This window comes from Vanacampus margaritifer, chromosome 14, assembly GCF_051991255.1.
Source record: "Vanacampus margaritifer isolate UIUO_Vmar chromosome 14, RoL_Vmar_1.0, whole genome shotgun sequence".
In the NCBI taxonomy this organism is placed as follows: Eukaryota; Metazoa; Chordata; class Actinopteri; order Syngnathiformes; family Syngnathidae; genus Vanacampus; species Vanacampus margaritifer.
Window position 1 is genome coordinate 56,671 of NC_135445.1, and position 20,287 is coordinate 76,957.

The 20,287-nt window shown below is 49.7% G+C and overlaps 2 protein-coding genes and 1 long non-coding RNA gene across 13 annotated transcripts in view; 1 reads left to right on the top strand and 2 right to left on the bottom strand.

Annotated features, from left to right (window-relative positions):
• The window catches only part of LOC144063957 (uncharacterized), a 25,519-nt gene extending 24,188 nt beyond the window's left edge, over nucleotides 1-1,331 (bottom strand). Inside the window, exon 1 of the long non-coding RNA XR_013296662.1 lies at nucleotides 654-1,331. This is a non-coding gene — a long non-coding RNA (uncharacterized LOC144063957). The remainder of the gene's footprint in view (nucleotides 1-653) is intronic.
• slc4a5b (solute carrier family 4 member 5b) overlaps nucleotides 1-2,785 on the top strand; it is a 23,217-nt gene extending 20,432 nt beyond the window's left edge. For all 7 annotated transcript variants that reach the window (XM_077586014.1, XM_077586016.1, XM_077586018.1 and 4 more), the window contains 4 exons: nucleotides 97-165; nucleotides 228-401; nucleotides 676-846; nucleotides 1,369-2,785. In XM_077586014.1, the coding sequence (XP_077442140.1) occupies nucleotides 97-165; nucleotides 228-401; nucleotides 676-846; nucleotides 1,369-1,434 (480 nt within the window). In that variant the 3' untranslated portion in view covers nucleotides 1,435-2,785. The remainder of the gene's footprint in view (nucleotides 1-96; nucleotides 166-227; nucleotides 402-675; nucleotides 847-1,368) is intronic.
• Nucleotides 2,245-19,072, bottom strand: sez6l (seizure related 6 homolog (mouse)-like). 5 transcript variants are annotated; one of them, XM_077586027.1, is made up of 19 exons: nucleotides 18,850-19,072; nucleotides 17,570-18,076; nucleotides 15,336-15,581; nucleotides 15,079-15,209; nucleotides 13,518-13,716; nucleotides 12,473-12,658; nucleotides 12,209-12,380; nucleotides 11,980-12,146; nucleotides 10,998-11,192; nucleotides 10,073-10,211; nucleotides 9,630-9,826; nucleotides 9,305-9,499; nucleotides 7,830-8,021; nucleotides 7,300-7,494; nucleotides 5,423-5,458; nucleotides 5,241-5,361; nucleotides 5,044-5,152; nucleotides 3,341-4,962; nucleotides 2,245-2,727 (listed from the first exon to the last, which is right to left on the bottom strand). In XM_077586027.1, the coding sequence occupies exons 2-18, from the start codon at nucleotides 17,820-17,822 to the stop codon at nucleotides 4,933-4,935; spliced, it is 2,763 nt and encodes a 920-aa protein (XP_077442153.1). In that variant the 5' UTR covers nucleotides 17,823-18,076; nucleotides 18,850-19,072; the 3' UTR covers nucleotides 2,245-2,727; nucleotides 3,341-4,932. The 5 variants fall into 5 exon arrangements, with proteins under 5 accessions (XP_077442153.1, XP_077442151.1, XP_077442149.1 ...); XM_077586025.1 differs by having other exon boundaries at nucleotides 2,245-2,654; nucleotides 15,079-15,212; nucleotides 15,324-15,581; XM_077586023.1 differs by having other exon boundaries at nucleotides 2,245-2,718; nucleotides 15,079-15,212; nucleotides 15,324-15,581.
• Between the last annotated feature and the right edge of the window lie 1,215 nt (nucleotides 19,073-20,287).

Genomic DNA, 20,287 nt, shown 5'->3' on the forward strand with positions numbered 1-20,287 from the left:
TTTATCTGATGATCATTACGCCGATGCAAAGCATGTTAACCTCGCCACTGAGGCCAATGTATGCTACTCCAGCTAACGCTAATTGTCTCGTCGCAGTACATCCCCATGCCGGTGCTGTACGGCGTCTTCCTGTACATGGGCGTGGCTTCGCTGAGCGGCATCCAGGTGGGTGTTGGTTTTCCGTTAGCGGTTGCTTTGCTGCGTGTGTCATTGCGTTTGCTTGTCAGTTCTGGGAGCGAATCAAGTTGTACCTGATGGCGCCGAAGCACCAGCCGGACTTTGCCTTCCTGCGTCACGTTCCTCTGCGCCGAGTCCACCTCTTCACGCTGGTCCAGATCACCTGCCTGGCCGTCCTCTGGGTCCTCAAGTCCACCTTCCTGGCTATCATCTTCCCCGTGATGGTGAGCACAATGACCCTCAACCTCCGCTTATTGCGCCGCCACGTTTCCGACCACGTGAGCTTCCGAGAGATGTCGACGGTAACCGGATGACCCAATTCCATGTTTGGAGGTGACTTTTGACCACTTTTGATGCGTTTTCTCCCAATATAGCGAGTTCGTGTCTACCACGTCAAATGTGCCATTTTGCCAGCATTCCTTGTTGCCAAAGATGATGTTGAGGTGTAAATAGCGCCTGGCGGTGTGCATGCTCACGTGGCTCCCGTCCCGTGCGCAGATCCTGGGTCTGATGGTGGTGCGCAAGCTCCTGGATATGATGTTTTCCCAGCACGACCTGGCCTGGCTGGACGACATCCTGCCCGACAAAGACAAGAAGAAAAATGAAGACGACAAGAAGAAGAAGAAAAAGAAGAAGAAGATGGCAGTCGACACGGAGAGCGACGAGGAGGTGAGTGAAAACTTTTACCATTTAGCGTCCCATTCCGTCAATAACAAAAAAATGATCCCAAAATGGACATTATTCATGAAGTGCGGAGAAAAAGGGGCCGTGGAAGGCCGATTATCGTTTTGATGCGATTCACGTGCATGTGACGGGTTCCGTGCATTTGTTTGCTTGCATGAGATGTCAAACACGCGTGCGAGTTGGACTAACGTGTACTTTGTCTTCTTTGTCCTGCAGTGTTGCTGACGTTAACGCTTCCTGCATTTTCTTCTTCTTCTTCCTGCTTGCTGAGCACAACGCTAACGCTAACGCCTCTCGCCTGCGTCACTAACAACCACGACCAGCACGTTTACACAAACGTGTTTGTTTGGAGGAAGTGGGCGGAGACTAATTTTTGAGTGACAACCCGGGGATGATTGATGGGCTTTGTTTATTTGCTTTGATGACATGTTGGTGTCTGCTGTGGGCGGAGCTTATGTGAAACCAGCATGTTGACTTTTCCCTCTCTATGTGACCACACCCCCTCAGATCCCCGTGGAGCAAGCTGACTCCGTCCATGCTAACCGCCCCGCCCCCACTTTGGCCTGTGAGTAACGACAAGCCCCCCCCCCCGCCTTTGACAATACTCATGAATAAATTCTAAAGATGGGAAAAAAAGCGTGTTTTTGTTTATACTCTATGTAGCATCACTAGCAGCACATGCGAACTATTTAGCAAGACTGAAATGAATGACTTGATGAAATTGGAACAATATTTGTTGATGTCATAATCAGTGTGATTTCGCGTGGGTTCGCTTCCCGCCTGGGAGAGCACGTCATGTTTGTATGTGTGGTGTGCGTGTTTGTGTGAATGAGTGCCCAAAAACAAAAACAAAAAAAAAACCTGTTCAAAGATGGCCGACCGATGACAAACGTGTGTCCCGCATGCTGGTGTGTGCGTGTTGTGTTTGTGTGCACGCCGCGCGCCTCCGCCATGAGGATTCTTGTCAAAGGTACTGCATGTTTGACCCTTCACCTCCTCCAGAGCGATTTGATGTTTTGTCCCGACATGGCGGCGGTCGCACCGGAACTACAGCGCGAGCGCCACTGCGACGCCAACGCGTGCATGCTAGCATCACTTTGACTTTTAAGCGTAGTGCACGCTAAGCTAGCTCCTTGGTCTGCTAGATGTTTGCGTGGCCGCCCAAGCCAAGAGTTTTTATTGCAAATTCACTTTGTATCAAATGAATGGAAAGACATATTTTTTCAACATCTTAATCTTAGCCTTTTTCCGCAATACTTTTGTCCATTAGTCATTTTTTCATGTCATTTATTGATGCCTATTCACGCAAATGTCATCGCTCAATGAATTGTTTGTCTTTCAATCATTCATGTGAATATTTTTTGGTGACTCTCATGCCATAAATTCCCAAATGACTCATTTGTTTATTCATGATGTTGTATTTCAAGTTGTAGTGATGTGAAAATATAAAATATAAAAATAAAGCAGGCCTCCAAAACATTTTTTTAAACATATTAAAAGGTCAAAACTTCAGTCAATCAGAGAAGATCTTAACCTGCGAACAGGAAGTGCCTGTGAAGCCGTCTACCTGTTGGGACTTTTTTTTTCTTTTGAAGTTCCCGACTCTCTCCACGCTCAGCATCACACTGCACCTGCAGGTGGGCGGCCCCCCCTGCGCCGCCGCCGTCAACGGGCTCCCGCCGCTGCCCTTCCACCGGCCCCTCCGCAAGGTACGCATGCAGGTGGACTCGGACCAGGAGTCGCAACGTCACCGCCACAGGAAGTGGAACAAGCGCACCTGTGCAGACGATTTCCTGTAGCGCAGGTCAAAGGTCACAAAGACTGTCTGACAAGTGTGGTGAGAAGGGGCGGAGCTTCCTGTAATAACTCCAAGAAAACAAAGCAAATTGCCAAGAGAATAAAACATTTGAATTGTGCAACGAAACTTTGGTGGCGAATAGCAAGATGCGTTTGCGCACGAGGCGTGCCTTCGTTCATTTAGGTCAGCATTCATTCGTTCATGCTTGATTCACTTTTGTCATCCGTGCCCAAATCACTCATTCATCAGACATTTATTTGCACCATTTATCCTTACATCATTTATCCTGATGTCATCCCTTCAGAACTTGTTTATGTCTTCATTCATCACTTTCAGTCATTTACTCATCCAGTCATTAATTCATGTATCCACTCAGTCTGTCATCTATTCAGTTTCATATAATTTAGTCATTCGTTCATCAAAGTTTACCCGTTTCTTGTCGATTCATTTCCTCTATCCATCTATTCAAAAGTCACTCATTCATAAGTGTTCACAAGTGATGAATTCAGGCATAATTCTGTTATCTGATCAATTTTTCATTCATTCATCACATTCTTTCATTTGTTTGAAGGCATTGATTGATTAGACAAATATTCACATCCATTCATTCAATCATCAGTCACCCGTGTCTTCATTCAGAATTTTTATCTCGAGTTTGAAGCCCTAATTTGAAAGTCTCACCTGATTTCAAAAGGCTAACAACCCTAATTTGAAACCGTAATCCGAGTTTCAAAATCACAGTTTGAAAGCCAACCACTCATCAAAGTGTTGCGGTGAGGGAAGGCGGAGCCAATTAAGATGCAGGCAGCAGCGAGCCAACAGGTGTCATCGGCCAAAAACAAGGAGGTCGACGCGGTACTGCTAACCAAAACAACAAAGTCCAGAATCCCCCCCACCACCGCAAAAAAAAAACATCATCGAGGTGGCGGGCACGACAAGCACGACGTAAGCGATGCGACAACAACAACACGCAACGCGAGCTGACAGCAAACAAGATGAAATGCACACACTCGTTAACACAACGAACGACACCTGGACAAGACACACATGGCTGAGGGCACTGATTGGCTGACACGGGAGGGTGGGAGGGATGTTGGATGGATGGATGAAGGTGCAGACAAGCACAGGTGGAAGTCATCACTCTAAATGATAACATGAAACACCTCTGAAGCCATCATGAGAGAAACACAACAAAGCCCGAACCCTAACTTGGAAGCCCGAACCCTAACTTGGAAGCCCTCACCTACGTTTGGAACCCTAAAATTCATAGTCAAAAGTCATTCATTCATAAGTCATGTTTTCACAAGTAAAGCATAATCTCCGTTATCAAATCATTTGCTATGAATTCATGTCATTCTGTTGTTTAGTTATTCATTCATAAGACAAATATTCATCATTCATTCCATCTTATATCATTTGTTGTCATTCATTCACAAGTCATTCCTGTTTTTGTCACTTGTTCATTCATTGCTCTACTCATTCAATTATTGACAAGCCCTCCATCCATGTCATAAGTCATGTATTCACAAGTCATTTATTTGTTAAGGTCGCACATTGTTCATCCATGCGTCATAACTTGTCATTCAAGCTTTCATGTGTTCACAATTGACTTGGCTCGTCGCTCATTCACGTCATTCTTTCTTCGGACGCTCATTCATAAGCCATTCATTCATTCGGGTCAAGACGTTTGCGTGCGTGGGCTTCATGGCGTCATCCACGACACGTCAGCCTTGTTGACAGCACAGGCGCATGTTTATTTCTTTGCGTCCTGCTCAGGGGAGCGGACGGCACGCCGGTCACCGGTCGCCGGTCGCCGGTCGTCATCACAACACGTATACATGAATATGACATCATTAGGATTTGCATGTCAACGGAATCTCCGACTCCTTGCCGGACAAAAATGGTGACACCATGCGACAAAACCAACAAAAGCGCCAGCTCGCAAAGCTTCTTTGCAACATTAGCTTAGCATTCTTGTTGTCTTAGCATGTATTTATGGGAAGCGGGTTCATCTGCACAAAAAATCAATAAATACAAGAATGGCATCATAAGAGTTCCTAATTCTACAAACATGACTTTAAGAAAAACCCTCATTGCTCCACTTGCAGTCTTTCCTCCAGTGAAAATGCTGACAATCTGGCAGCTTGGTCGTGGCCCCGCCCATTGGGCCTCCCCGCTAATGGGTGTTAGAAGGGGGCGGGACATCTTCTAGGCTATTTACATCACCTCCTCCTGGGGGGGGGACATAGGCGGGGTCTTTGCTGCAGCGTTCTTCAAATGGACACTTCATATTCACGGGAGTCCTGCGCACAAAGCAGACGGGGGGCTAAAGCGAAGCTAACGCTAAGCTAACGCTAAGCTAACGCCGCTGCCGTCTCACTCACCGCGCCGCCCGCCTCATAGATGGGGTTGTCAAACTCGGCCTCCAGGGCGATCTGCCGGTAAGGGTGCGGGTACATCAGGGGCAGACCGAGGTCGGCGCCAGGGCGACACCTGACAGGAAGTGACATCACGCGCGGGTTAGGCTCGAGCTAGCCTACGTCACATCACTCGTTCCGTTCATAGTGGCGTGAATCCCCACCGTGTGGCCAGCGCGTAAATGCCTCCCAGGAGCGCTGACATGAGCAGAACCAGGACCAACCCCGCCAACGCCAAACTGCCAGCATCCGTTGCCGCGCCGACGCCACCGTCGGCATGTGAGACTGACACAGGCACGCAATCGTTAACATGCACGCGCACACGCACGTGCACGCTCACACTCACCTTCCAAAGCGTGGTTGGCAAAGCAGGCGTGGTCAGCTGCAAGACAGCAAGTCGGACATCAAGTCAGGCACTTCCTGTTCGGCATTACCGAGAACCGCCCTCCTCCCCTTCTGATTGGCCCAGGGAACAAACGCTGATTGGATGAAAAGTCAGCATACAAACGCCAACCCTCTTTTGAAACCCTACTTTCACTAAACCTAGTTTGAGATCCCCTCGAAGGTGTTAGAGGGCTGGTCAGGGTGACGTCAGTGGACTGGAACCCTCCCAAGTCCACGAGGTACTGGCGATCTCTCCCATGAGCACCAGACCAGATTGCACCAGATCACTGAAAAAGCTGGACTTCCATCAATGAGGCAAGGTGGAGTAGGAAAAAGATCCTGTTTTGTTTGTCATGTGTACATGAAATATGACCTCTGCATTTGACCCTTGACAGCAAACGCATACTGCTCGTGGCCCCCAGTGGAGCAGGTGGCTGCTTTAGGCGCACAGGGAGCAGTTTGGGGTATCCTTGTCTTGCTCAAGGACACTGCAGCCGTGTGTCTGGGAAAGAGGGTCTTGAACCCTCCCCCAAACCCTCCCGGTGGCAGGTGAGGATCTCAACCAGTTGGTCTCGGCTGCAGAGGTAAGGCTTCTGGGCTTGGACTCCAATGGACCGGTTTCATCTCAAATAGAATGTAAGGAGGATACGCATTGAGCGCGGGAGTTCCAAACTCTTTGCCAGTGGACTGATGAAACCCTGGAGGGGGAATGGACTGCTAGCTCTGGGTGCCATCTTCCTGGACTCCACCCTGGAGAAGCAAATCTCAGGTAGAAAGCCCAACCTTCTGTCCAACCTGGTAGGCGGGGGCTGTGGTTGGCCGTATCGGCTTATTGATGCGCAGTGTGTTGGAGGAGGCCAGCCTGGGCTCTTTGGCATCATCGGGCAAAAATGTCGGAGTGAAGTGTGAATGCCATAAGCACACTGGAAAGTGGATGATCCGGTGGCAGAGCTGCTGAGGGACTTGCAGGTGTACTCAATCGGCCCTTAAGGAGCTGTTGAGACCCGGGTGAGCTGTATCAGGGCACCGAGCTGTCTCCATCTCCTGGTTCATCCACGCTCGCCACTATTTGACCGAAGTGGAGTGTACAAGAAAACTAAGCACCTCCCTCCTGAGGTCAGGATGTGCAGGCGGAAGACATGGGCAAGTACTAGCTGGGGTGCCTGATCAGTAGATGGTAGCTTGTCCAAAGGCACAAAGTGGGTTAGGGTGACAATCACATCGGGAGTGGGAGGACATCCTTCCGCAGCACCCTCTTGCCCATGCAACTGCAGGGACAGGACAGGTGGACCATGGACGTGAGCGAGAGTATTGAACCAGGTACAGGACTGGCACCAGCGGGCCTACCAAGAGTTGAACTACTCCAGGTTCTTGTGGTCCGGTGACATCGTCATTCCCGCTCCTCTGGAATAAGCGAGGTGTCCCCCAGCTGAAAGGATTCAAGCTCTGCGCCTTTCTGCTGTAGTAGGGAAGGCAGACTCTCTGACTCCGGCTAAACCGTGACGACGACAAGAAGTCTCCTCGTGTCTGAGGAGGTCGCCCAGGTGGCTCACTCAGTGACCCCAGCCAACATGGAGGGAAAGAAATGTGAGAAAAGCTCGTCTTTGATGCCACCAGACAGATCATGCCAAGAAAGTGTCCATCAAGGACATGTGCACATACTGGAGGAGGTTGGTGTCAAATTCAGTTATTCAAGTCCTCATTCACTGATAATTCCAGAGGCCATGGCTGAAAAGCGGCTACATTTCCCTCTTGCGTCCAACGGATCAACCTCCACAGTCCCTCGTACTTCAAGCCTTCAACATTCATCAACAAGACGTTGATCGATTGCGGTCTCACCCCTGCAGATGGGCAGCGGTCCGCTCCAGTAGGAGGGGCTTCCCTGGACGCACTTGATGGCGGCGTCACCAACCAGCTGGTAGCCATGGTAACAGACGAACGCCAGCGTCTCCCCGGGCAGGAAGACGCGCTTGGACATCAGCTGGTAACCGTTGTCGGGGACGCCGGGGTTGGCGCACGACAGCGTGTCCTCAGCTGCAACGCAAACACAGCGCACAACAAACCTCACGCCTCCCTCATTAGCATTTCATTTGCATATCAAAGACGTCTGAGCAACAAGCAAGCACGCATGCACGTACAAACAATCCTTTCTTAGGGCACTAAATCAATCGCAAGCGGACTGTTGCGGTTGTGCCAGAAGATGTTTGGCCTCGCATCCGATCGGCCGTCATCAGTTCACGCAGTTTACATGCGGCATTGGTTGAGCAGCTAAGACGTAGGTTCTGTTGTTGCCATCCAAGGCGCCATGTTGTGTGACCAGTTCCTGGTCCTGTTAGGCTTTTCGTTCTGTCAAACAGGAAGTGACTCACGGGTGCATCGTGGGAGGTGCGAAGTCCACACGGGTGTCCCCGGCTCGCGGCCGTAGCAGGTGATGGTGGCGCCGCCCTGTAGGGTGTATCCGGGGCTGCAGCGGTACCGGACAGTGGTCCCCACCAGCAGCTTGGGGTCCGACAGGGAGCGGGTGGCGTGCTCCACGTGACCCGGGTCTGAACAGTACATGACTGGCACAGCAGTAGAACGACAAGGTTAGACACGGCGGACGTGTTCAAGATCCCTCCTGATTCTCATCAATGATAAGCGACTTGCAGATGTCTCGTGCCTAAAATTTGGCTAGCAAACGTTCGGCCAATGAAAATTGATACGATCGTGTATGCCTAAACGTACATTGTCAAAAAAGCTTTTAGTGACCAAACGACACTTTGTGTCATGTGGAACTGCTGACATGGAATTTATTGGTTTTGAACCTTGGCGGAAAAAAACGCCACTGCAAAGTAGGGATGTAATGATATCCAAACCTCACGATACGATATCATCACGGTATGAAGATCACGATACGATAATTATCACGCTATTGTGGGGAGGCTGGCGATACAAAAAAAGGCACAATCTTTTTTTTTAATTAGCTCATAGTACTAAAAAAACACACACACAATCTTATGCTTTTGTACATTACAGCAATGCATATAAAGCTACAATCTCTAATAAGACTTCATATTGAGACACTTGCTTGCTAATGCGCGCACTCATTGAGTTCTTCCACATATCGACTCGCTTCACAAGCATATTACGTTCCCCTTCATCTGACCATTAGCGTGGATTTGAAACAAAAAAGGGCCAAAACATGCCTTGTGAAAATTAGACTGCACTAAAAAACTAGCCACCAGAGGGTGCTAGAACTGCACAAATAGAAATCAACCTGACTTTGTTTTTGACAGATGTGCTTTTAATCGTGACATGACAACGACGATATTGTGGCAGTTTTAATATTGCGATATCACGATAGTGCCGTTATCTCTTCTGCAAAGCTCGAACTAGTTCACCCAAAGACGGAAGGAAAAAATGCACTTGTAAACATCCGTTCATTCTTCACAATTTCCCGACAGAAAAGGAAGATCCAGACGGACGGAAAAAACGGACTCAAATTGTACATTTGTTGAACACATTCAATTTGTCCAGATCTTGGAAGCGAGGGAACAGACAGACGCTAAGTACCTTATGCTCGCTAAGTAACGGAGAGACAGAACATGATGCGGGCATTTCTGGTAGACTTTTAGGAGCTATCTGGGTTGGCCTGATCTACGAGTGAAATCTCATCAGCGTGCTCGCAAATCGACTGACAATTTTCCGTGATAACAAAATGCATCTTGGTATATTCTCCTAGCGAGTCCGTCACGGGTACCCAAGCTTGATTGACGCCAGCAGACAAGAACAACATCTGATTGTTCCATCAAATCACAAGGACACAAAAACGGACAATAAGGCCAATTGAGAAAGGGCTACTGACTCTTCTGACAAGATGGCGGCTGCGCGCTCCACGAGAGGTCCAGCTGGCACGTGAGGGTGGCGCCGCCCTGCAGGTCGTACCCCGAGTCGCACTGGTAGGTCACGCGAGCGCCGCGTAGCGCCACGCCGTCCACACGCGTCTTCCAGCCGTTTTGGATCTCGGGCAGGTCGGCGCACGAGTCGTTGCGGGAGACCTCTGCGGAGCGGGAGAGGCGCGCTTAGCGTGTTAGCATGCTAGCTTCTGAGCTAGTATTTTGCCTTTGTGCTGTCAAGTTCATTGAAGACACCAGGGGTTCCATTTTTGGGTTTGTGTGTGCGTGCCTCACCCATGTAGTTAATGATGAACCCCTCCCCTTTGCCCAGCACGAGTCCGGCCGGGTCCGAGTGGAAGGTGATGCTGAGGTCGGGGGTGCTGGAGAAGAGCTTGAAGGGGGCGTGCCCCCCCGAGTAGCGGCCCAGCAGGCGGGCGGCGCCCTCATCGCCGTCCGTCACCGTCAGCAAGTCTCCCTCGCTGACGTTGAGGCTGACATCGGAGAGAGAAAGCGAACACTCGGCTTAGCTCGCGCACATGCTACATGCTAGTGCTAACTGATCAGTCAGGACGTCAGTCCATCGGGCACATCCATCTCTCCATCTGTCAGTCATTCTGTACATCCATCCGTCAGTCAGCTGGTCTGTTGCCAGAACCTCCGTCCGTCTGTCCGTCAGCCCATTTGCCCCTTAATCTGTCAGTCTGACTGTCTCCGAGTCAACCATTGGCTGTCCTCACAGCTGCACGTCCACGAGCAGCCTCTTGTCTTCCCCGACATGGACGCTCCATGCGCACTCCTCGCCCTCGCCGTACCACTCGGGCCAGTTGGGCGACAAGATGACGCCGCCCGGTCCGCTCAGGTCGCCGCCGCACTGAGCTAAAACAAAATGAGCAAACAAAAACTTGTCTTAGTTTGCAAGCAAGTGGTTTGTGCCTTAGTTTCCGGGTTGTGTTAGTTAGCGGACTGCGTTGCTTGCTAGCTTTGTTTCCTAGGTTAGCTTTGTTGCTAGGCTGCAGCGGTCGCTCGGTTGCCAAGCTATGTTGCTTGATTGTGGTCATCGCAGAAGTTCGTTTGAGTCGAGTCTTTGGTTTTCGTGTGTTTTAGGCAATTGTCTTTGCTTTTCGGGTCAACTTCTGGGACACTTCTCTTACAGTTGCGGCCTTTGTCGGACTGCGTTACGTAAAATGCGTCAAGCCTTTACGCTGACGATGACGAGCTCCCTGGCGGGCCAGCCTTCGTCAGAGTAGTCAGCTGAAGCATCAGCTCAACACTAAAAACCAGGACTCTCTGAAGGCTTGGTTTTAGGACCAGCTGGTAACAGATGAATGCCAATGCTAAAAACGAATGCTAAAACTCACTCACTTCAAATGCGTTCAATTGGTTGAGTAAATGATTTTTATTTGGTCGAATGAACGCGTGTGCTTTCATTAGAAAGCGTCACTGTGCAGCTAGCAAGCTAATGCTAACAGAATGCCATCTTTTCATCGCGAAAAAATGCTGGCCGCTCGCTTATGTCGATGACCTTCACATTCGTCTCCATTTTCAATCAAGCCTGAGCAGCTCCTGACATTTGATTTCTTGTGTTGCTAGCATGCGTTGTTGAAGTTGTACCGTTTGCACGCAAGACGCCAGGTTGTGCGTCTTGCGGCTCCTGTTGGTCACCTTTACAAAGCGGTTCGGTGTCGTTCCAGTACGGGTCTCTGGCACTGATGCACTCGATGATGGGTGGGCCCTGTTCTAGGGCATGACCCGGGTCGCAAGTGAACTGGACCACTGCGCCGACGCCGTACAGAGGGTCCGTTGTGGTGAAGTTGCCATTGTGGAGGTAGGGCTCATAGCAGCGGCCGCGCTCGAAGGCTGCGTGGGGGCAAAAGAGAGCAAACAATTACAATTACGATCCCAACACTCATTCCAGACTGGCGCACTCCGCAGTGCACGTGGGAGGCATCGGCCCCACATGCCGTCAGTTGCACACATGCATATGCTTCCTAGTCGTCTTCTTCTTTGAATTGACTTCTTTGAATTTACTGGTGGATCCCATCGCTATGGTTTCTCGAGTCCCCTCTCAATATTGGCAAAAGAACAACAGGTGGAAACGGGCAGAAGTCGCATGTCGGTTTTGCACACTTTCAGTAAATTTGCTTCAAATATTCGAAACAATTGCATGGAAACCTGACTAAGGACAACAATTGTACGGACAAATGATAATATTTGAGTTTCTTCCTCCTGGGGGCGACAAACAAGTGATAAATTGTGAAGCACTGGGCTAAAATGTGGCAGGAATCGGAAAGGATTCTTCCACTCGATTGTATATTGCAGCCATTTTTTGTTTATCATGAATGAAATGATCTAAGGGTGAATTGGACCAGGTGGTTGTATTAGCGGAGACTAGCAGGGACCGATGAAGTCTGCTCGGACCAGGCCAGTTGCCATGGACTCGATGGCTGGAGGATCACTTGAAAGGGATTCCAAAATATCAGACGAGCCAACAGTCGAACGAAGAACACCTTTTAGACGCGACTTGAGGATTGTCATGCTCGTAGATTCATGACAAGGAACCCAATCAACCTCAACTGCTGGACCTTTGCCAAGAAATCTTGCTCTGAGCCTCAACATGTCAACCCACGTCAGTCTGGATACAAACCTTCGTAGCGGATGTTGAATCCCGTGTCGTGGTCGGGCTGCTCCGTCAAGAACTGGATCCTCACGGCAGGACCTTCGCTGATCACCCCCTCAAAGGGGACGTGTCGGCTCCGAGCCGAGTCGAAGAGCACCACGGAACCGGCGTCCAGGCCGCTCCACAGAACCAGTCTAACCGGAACACATGCTCAACAACTTGCCTCTGTTGTTGCGAGGGTGCGCTTGTGACCCACCTGTCCGAGGGTCCGAGGTAGAGGCGCTCCAGGTGCAGGTGCAGCCTCCGCTCCGGAGGAGCCTCCAGGGACCAGGAGCACGAGGGGTCCCGCGTGCTGTTGGGCCCGTGGCGGGGCGAGGGCGACAAAACCCGGCCCAGCGTGGCGTTCTTCACGGTACCGCCGCAGAGAGCTGGAGAGAGGACGTCGCTATGCTGAGCCGTAATCCTCCAAGCGAGGGGGGTGAGAGGGGGGGGCCCCGATCCCCCAGGGAGCGACACTGACCTGTGCAGGTGGGCTCCTTGCTGCTCCACGCCGGACGTGAGGCATTGACACAGGTGAGCAGCGGCTCCCCCTGCAGGTGGTAGCCCATGTGGCAGTGGAAGCGGGCGGTGCCCCCGGGCAACAGGTCCAACACGGACACCTCCCCAAAGTGGGGCCGCTTGGGGAGTAAACAACTCAGTCGGAAGACTGACGCACAGCAAGGAGCAACCATCCCCAAAAAATAAATAAATACATAAGATTAGCATTCACTGTCACTTTGCTTGCTAGCTTGCGCGGATGCCATCAGGTTGATGATTGTTTTACCGTGTGTTGTGGAGCATTCAAATGTTTGTGGGAATTGCATTAGTGTTGGTTAGTGGATGGTGAGAGGTCAGTCCACATTTCTCTTTTCAACATCCACGGCCATTTGCTTTGTTATTTTTAGGATCCCATTTCAAGCGGCGAAAGCAAATACATTGCCGCTGTCAAACGCAACTTTTGTTTGCAAAACCGCGCCCGTGTCCTCGTGGTGGCGTCATCGTGCTCACCTTTTTTCGACAAAAATCATGCAGCTGCATTCCGGTGCAAATGGTGGATGCCTTTGACGCTTGCTTGCATGCTTGCATGCTTGCATGCTTGCATGCTTGCAGACGGACCCTCGTGCTAAGTCCAGCGTTCAGGTGAGCGTCGGTTGCCAGGTTGTGTCGTTTGCTGACATTGGATGCTATTTTCTGTTGCTAGGCAACAAGTATACTTCTTTAAGAAGGGAATCGTCCGGATGTTGAGATGCGTTGATTGCTTCGTCTTGTGGAATGTGTTTATAGGTTGTACGCACATCACGTGTGTACGACTACAAAGCTGTTACACACACGCGCGCACACACACATGCGCGCAGGAGGCATTAAACGAGCGCAAACTAATGAAAGTTGTAATGAGCTCGTTAAGAATCGTGTTAAGTCATGTGTTGACCGCGTGTAATTAGCACATTAGCATCGGCGCAAACAGCCCTTTAGTGCTGCGGCAGTGTGCGTGTGTATTGTACGTGCGTGTGCGCGCGCGGGCTCACTCTGGTAGTGCAGCAGGAAGGCGCCGACGTTGTGGCGCTGATGCGGGGAGCTGAAGAAAACGGCGAGCGTGTTGCTGGGGCTGCGGATGACCTGCCCCTCCACCAGCAGCGTCTGATTGGCCAGCAGCAGCCAGGCCCCGCCCTCGGCCACGCCTCTGATGGACAGCCGCTCGTCGTCCGACAGGTTGACGCTCTTCACCTGAATGAGGAAACAGACGCTCACAACTTGCTTGACCTTTTGCGTGCGTGCGTGCGTGCGTGCGTGCGTGCGTGCGTGCGTGCGTGCGTGCGTGCGTGCGTGCGTGCGTGCGCGCACGCTTGGGGGTCATGTTGCCCCAAAACAAGACCCCAGTTGACGCACATGAGCCACGCCCTCTCATGTCATCAACCAAGGCAAGCAAACGCTAGCTCGCCAACTTAGTTTCAATCACGCTTGTTAATTTTTATCATAGTAAGTCAACCTCAACCCGTTTTTATTCAGTCCATATTTAGTTGACCATAAATCGAGCATTTCAGTCTTTTAGTCCAAGAAAACATCCTTTTATTCATCTAGCTTTAGTCAACAAAAACTGTCAACATTTTAGTCAAGACAATCATCTGATATTTTTTTTGTCAGCAGATAATGTCGAACATTTTGCATCTAAAACTATTTTACATGAAATTGTCTCTCCTCTTTTTGATGAAAAACAACTTGACACACAATGACAGCATATCAACAAGTGGCTACTATGGCGCCATGCTACAAGCTAATACGTTAGCCAGCATTAGTTAGCAAGCGGTCAAATTAACATTATTGTTGGAACGTTAAAGACGTTGGATTAATGCCACATTACAACTATAATTGACCTTGTTTTGTTTTTTTTAACCAGCTCCTGTCTGTCCACGTTTGCCCATGTTGCACTCGCTAGCTGCAGACTTGAAAGGGGGTGTGGCTCTGTATGTCACATGACAGATTAGCAGAGACAAGATTTGACAAAATCTAATGATTTTGGTCTTGTTTTTGTCCAGATTTTAGTCCAGTTTTTATGAAGTGAAGTACATTTTCGTCTTGTCTTCATTAGTCAACAAAAATGCATTCTGATTTAGTCCCAGTTATTGTTTATGAATGAGGGTTTTAGTCTAGTCTAGTTTTAGTCCGGTGAAAAATGTGCGTTGACAAAATTATTTTTGTTTCGTTTTCGTTGCCGAAATTAACACTATTTGTGGCGGTTTGTGTGACGGGGGCTTCCACTATGTGCGCTTCCGCCCCAACGAGGGGAGCCGCTTCCATTGGTAGCGAATCGTCCGCGTTCCATCCTGAACCTCACGGCCATTCGTACTTGTGCAGAGTCAAGCAAATACCAAAAGAAAGAAAATGGCAGCTACGCGCGTTGTGCTCCACTTCCGCCGGCCGCCGAGATGGGGCCCGTCCCCAAGATGGGGCCCGTCCCCAAGATGGGGCCCGTCACGTGCTGCTGTCAAACGCCAACAAGGACGGCAACGGAGTCCATTTCAAGAAAGGAAGAGCGCTCACTCGCTGGCCCCAAGCTAAATCTGGCAGTTGCGGGTGCGTGTCATGTACCTGCAGCTCGACGCCGTAGCCCGCATAGACGGTGATGGTGTAGGTGCAGCGCAGGTCGCCAGCCGAGGGAAGCGTGTCCGGCGAGTCGATGTAACCTTCAGGCTGCTTGAAGGTCAGCGAGCAGCCGGATGCTTCTGGAAGGAAGCAAACGTCACATTTTCATCAACATGCGCTTGTTGCCACTTGCAAAATGACTTTTCGCACCACATCAAAGTGAGCAGCGAGTGGGCGTGGCCTGTGACAACCTTTGACATCACCTGATGAGGATGATGATGCGTCTTCATCAGAGAGCGTTGCCGCATCCTGCGGCCATGGTGTGTGTGTTGGTGTGTGCGTCAGCTCCAGTGTGGGTCGCGGAGGTGGGGGGGAGTCCTCCTCCCCTTCCTGGCTGGGGGGGCCGTCATGGAGTGGGGGCAGCGTGGGGGGCAGGACACCCCCTGCCTGCCGCTGAGCGCTCTCTGCTGGCCAACCTACGGACTGCACCCAATAGGGGACGCTTGGCTCTGTGGGCGCGCGCGCGCACACACACACACACGGCAAATACTTGTGATATTTGTGGTATGTATACTGACTATATATTTTTTATTTTATTTATTTTAAATTTTTCTGGGGCTGGGGTGTTGAGGTAACTTGATACTGCAAGTATGTTGATGTCTATATGTACACATATTGATATTCCATATATACACACACACACACACACACACACACACACACACACACAAATTGCAAGTAGAGCAGGACAAAAACAGTCACCACGAACTACTTTCTTGTGTCCTAGTTTGGAGAGCAGGCACGCAGATGCGCGCACAAATACGTACACACACACACTGTTCTCCAAACAGGCATGATGACGATGACAATGATGATGATGATGATGATGATGATGATGATGATGATGATGACGACAACGTGCACCAATGTAAGAAGACTCCACTGAAGTTGTTTGGACATGCAAGTGTGTGCGCTTGTGAGTGGTCGCCATGGCAACTGCCTGACGAGTGACAGCCAGAAGAAGAAGTGAAAGTAGTTTGGCATCATCGTACATTTTAATCCGCTCGAGGATTACGCTCCCAAAAGAGAACTAAAGATTTGTGTGCGTGTGTGTGTGTGTGTTAGCTGAGATTAGCGAGGATTTAAAAAAAAAATAAAAAAAAGTGTTAATGTCACTTTTAATGCTTCTAAAGTTGCCGATGAACGGGAAAGGAAGATGTTGCAAAAGTGTCTGTGAGTCATGAAACCCCCTCAATCCTCCTTCACACCCAGCCCCAATTTTTTTTTACTTTACATTTGTAACTTTGTTTGAACTTGCCGTTTGTCGCTAAGCATTTCGGACACGTGCGTGAAAGTGCACCAAACATCACTTTCAACTTGGTTAGTCAAAATGCTAATACAATTGTAACCATAAAAGATGCACAAAATGCTAATTGTACTAAGGAAACATCATAATGCCGATACCGATAAGCGATACAACAAATGTCAGTTAACAGAATAACAACGATTTGTTAATTTGCCAAACTGACAACTGCTGGTCAGGACAACTTGTTTGAAGTCACTTTTTTTTTTCATGCTTTAAGTATCGCTGGCTGGTTTCAGCAGCATTCACAAGTACCCGATTTCTTTCAGTCTGTACTTGCCCATCCCTAGTGTGTATTTGTGCGTTTGTATTAGCTGTGCCATGCTAACTCACAAGTCATGTTTACTTCACGCTAGCTCGGCGGGCTAAAGAAGAAGAAGAAGAAGATGATGATGATGATGATGTCATCCACAAGTCAGTGGGTGATGCTGCGCTGTCGATAAGTTGACACTAAGTCGATGCTCATTTTCCGCCGCGGGCCGCTGTTGCGCAACCCGGCGAGGCTCTTGAAGCGAGCGCAACCATTTCCGCCTCGTTTCCTCTCGTCTCGCTCAAGTACTAGAAAAGAGGACGCCATGAGGAGATGGCAAAAGTTTACACCCCCCCCATTCAGAAAACAGGATCCTGTGGTGTAAAAAAAGAAAATCCAAACGTGTCCTAATGGGTGTGACCTTTGACCTCTACAACAAGTCAAGCGCTTCCAGAGGCGGAACTCAAAATAACCAAGTGATAAACTGGCAAGGGGTGTGTAAACTTTTCATATCCACTGCATAAGGGCAGTAACATTGACAAGCGAGCGGTCCAAATGATAATTCTTGTCCTAGCCATGAAAATGGATGGATGAAGGGGGCGGGGGGGTTGGGGGTGCTGCCGCCAGACCCTGTCAAGTCTCAACAGCAACTTGATAACGCTCATCACATGCACGCCGCAGCGCGTGTTGACATCTGCGCGCGCGCGCAAATCCCACGCACACGCGCGCGCTGCAGTGAACACGCCGCAGAGCAAAGCAGGCATGCATGCATGCGCCGCAGGGTGGGGGTGGGGTTGGGTGGGCGACCACGCGGGGATCCCGCTCCCCTACCTGGATACATAAAAGACGACATCTTAAGGCATGCGCACGCTCACAAGTCTCACCTGCAGACGTTGTGACGCAGCCGCAGGCCAACCACAGCAACACGCACGCGCGGCGGCAACACATCCTGACGAGGGGCGTGTCTGCGAGGGTCGTCAAGGGTGGGGGTGGCTGTCCTCGTCCTCGGGGCAGACGGAGCCTCCGGTGGCACGTGCGAGCGGAACTCGAATGTCCGCGTGCCACAGCAGCTTCCTCGCTCGCGCTCGCTCGCCCCGCCCTCCCTCTCTCTCTCATTCCCCCTCCCTCTCTTTCCATCGCTTTCTTTTTGTCTCTCCATCTTCTTGTTTTTCACTCACTTGTCCTCTTCCTGGTTAGATGTCTAATCCTCTGACTGTGTGAATTTCTGTCCCCATCTTTCACCCCTTGAAGTTTCTCTTCATCCTCTTCACTTCCTTTCGTCACTCCCGGTGGTCACGTGACATCGCCGCCGCCATCAGGCTCCTTTTTCAAAAATCCAATTGATGGGTCCTCTCCTGTCTGTCAGTCGGTCTACTTGGAGTAAGCTGCTCCTTGAAGCAAGCAACAAAAGTAGCACACAAGAATTAGCATCAGGTGCTAGCAGGCTAACATGAGCTTCCCTAGCATAGCTTTTAGCCAGTGGCGTGCAGTGAGCTCTAGTTGTGGGTAAGCAGGCAGTGGCAAATGGAGACGCACACCCCAATTACAAACGTGTGTGTCGGCAGGCGAGTGTACAACGTATCCTAGGGTGACCATATTTTCATTTCCAACAAAAGAGGACACTCAGCCCGACCTCCAGATACTTGATACTCAGATACAAGATGCCATACATTGAAATTATTTTAACATATGCCTCCTCTGTATGGGTAGAAAATAAAACAAAAAACATTACTTTTTTTTGAAGTCTCACATTTTTTGCTGCGTAACCTCTCTTTTCTTTTTTTTCTTTTTCTTTTTTTTTACTTCGAGCGGGGTTTGTACCCTCGCCTCCGGTGCGGCAACTCAACACTTGCCACTCAGCTAAAGTTCTGGGCCACCGTCACAGCCAGTGCGAAGTTTGCCAGACATAGTAAAGGTTGCAGTGCACTTTTCCTCCATTTGCCGCATAACGAAAAACTGACAATTTCAAACCCGCCCGGAAAGAATGTAAGAAAGTAAATCTCTCTCTGTACAACAGCCCAATTCCTCACAAAATCAAGCTAGCAATAGTAATGGCAAACAACATGTCAAGTGAAACTGCCAGTTAATCGAAGCACACCCACAAAGCCAATCTTTCCTTTTGCACCATCTTTGTGAAAAGTACGAATAATTCTTTGTCCCTTACTTTGCTGAAGTGAGTCCGGTAGCTTTGGCGTTGGTCTCCCATCCTTCAAAAGTTGACCTTTTTCTTCAAAAGAAAGGCGTGAAAATAGTTTTAGATTCTCCTGAGTGGCGTCATTTTACCGCTTTGCTGTGCACTAAGTGTGTTTTGAATTCACGAATGCACTGTGCGAACGTACGTTCGCATAGGAATAACACAGCGACGTAAAAAGGCTGCGTAGCGATCTGCGTCAAGGACTTTTCTACTGGGAAGCTGACTACGCATGCGCGAACACACATCGCTACGCGGACAGGGCTGAGAAAAGCATAGTAGCGGTGTTGCCTTCAGGAGGATCATTATTTACAGCATTTTTGCTTGCAGGCTAGACGAAGTAATGAGTCATTTGTAATTGAGGTACGAAAATCACCAAATGTTGTCACGTTTAACCGTATAGGGAGTGTAGGCTTTCTGAAATAAATAAAAAAAAAGCCAAACGGGCTTTCTGAAATGAAATAAATAATTAAAATAAATAGAAAAAGCCAAACGGTTTCAACTTTAATTTCAGCCTAGAGTAACAGTGCCTACCTTGCCTATCCTGACCGCACGTCACTGCTTTTAGCATTGTTGATGTTTTGTGTGGTGAAGTCCGCCTCCCCCAGATGCTCTTCATCATCCCAGACCTCATCCTCATGCTCTCGCTCTCCTTCCATCTAATCCTGGTTCATGCAGAGCTTGCTGATGAGCTGATCATATGAATCAGCTGTGTTGAAGAAGGGAATCATCCAAAAGCTGCAGGAGTCCGGCCCTCGAGGACCGAGTTTGTGGTGGGCGGGACCGGCGCATGGTGAAGGTCACAAACTGAAAAGGGAAGACAAAGGCCAAGACAGGAAGTAGGGAACGAATCACAATTGGCCAGTCAGGATGAAATGAAGCTTTGCTGTCTTTACATTTCAAACGTGTTTCATATCAATTTGCGTCCTTTCTAACCTGCAAGTCTGCCAGGCGCCAACGCATGCTTAAAACTTCCTTACAGTTGCCAAAACCCTCTGGCATGGGGGTGGGACTACATGAGCAGCCCCCGGGCCCGGACGGTCGCCCCAATGACTTTTCTTCCACAGAGTTTTTCCTCACCTGTGTTGTCAGGTGGGTTCATGCCACAATTTCCTTCCTCCATGCACGCGTCGTTAATGACGAGCATGTCAAACGTGGATCTTGACATGCTCAACAAAAATGCCTGGACACAACTTTTCTTGTCAAATGAATGACTTCATAACGTTTTTTTTCCCCCTAACATGACAACCGATCTGTGATTGGCTGGCAACCAGTCGAGGGTGTGCCCCGCCTACTGTCTGAAGGCAGCTGGGATAGACTCCAGCAAACCCGCAACCCTTGTGAGAAGGAAGCGGTTCTGATAACGAATGGTTGGATTTACAACTTAATCCAATGAATTGTTTATCATTTT

Excerpts from the sequence above, each read along its gene's own strand:
- sez6l (XM_077586025.1), bottom strand. The coding sequence starts at position 17,822 with ATGGAAAGAGAGGGAGGGGGAATGAGAGAGAGAGGGAGGGCGGGGCGA. Across the intron at positions 10,212-10,997 it reads CACCGAACCGCTTTGTAAAG|CTCAGTGCGGCGGCGACCTG; the intron begins GTGACCAACAGG and ends ATTTTGTTTTAG. Across the intron at positions 9,500-9,629 it reads GTTCATCATTAACTACATGG|AGGTCTCCCGCAACGACTCG; the intron begins GTGAGGCACGCA and ends CCCGCTCCGCAG.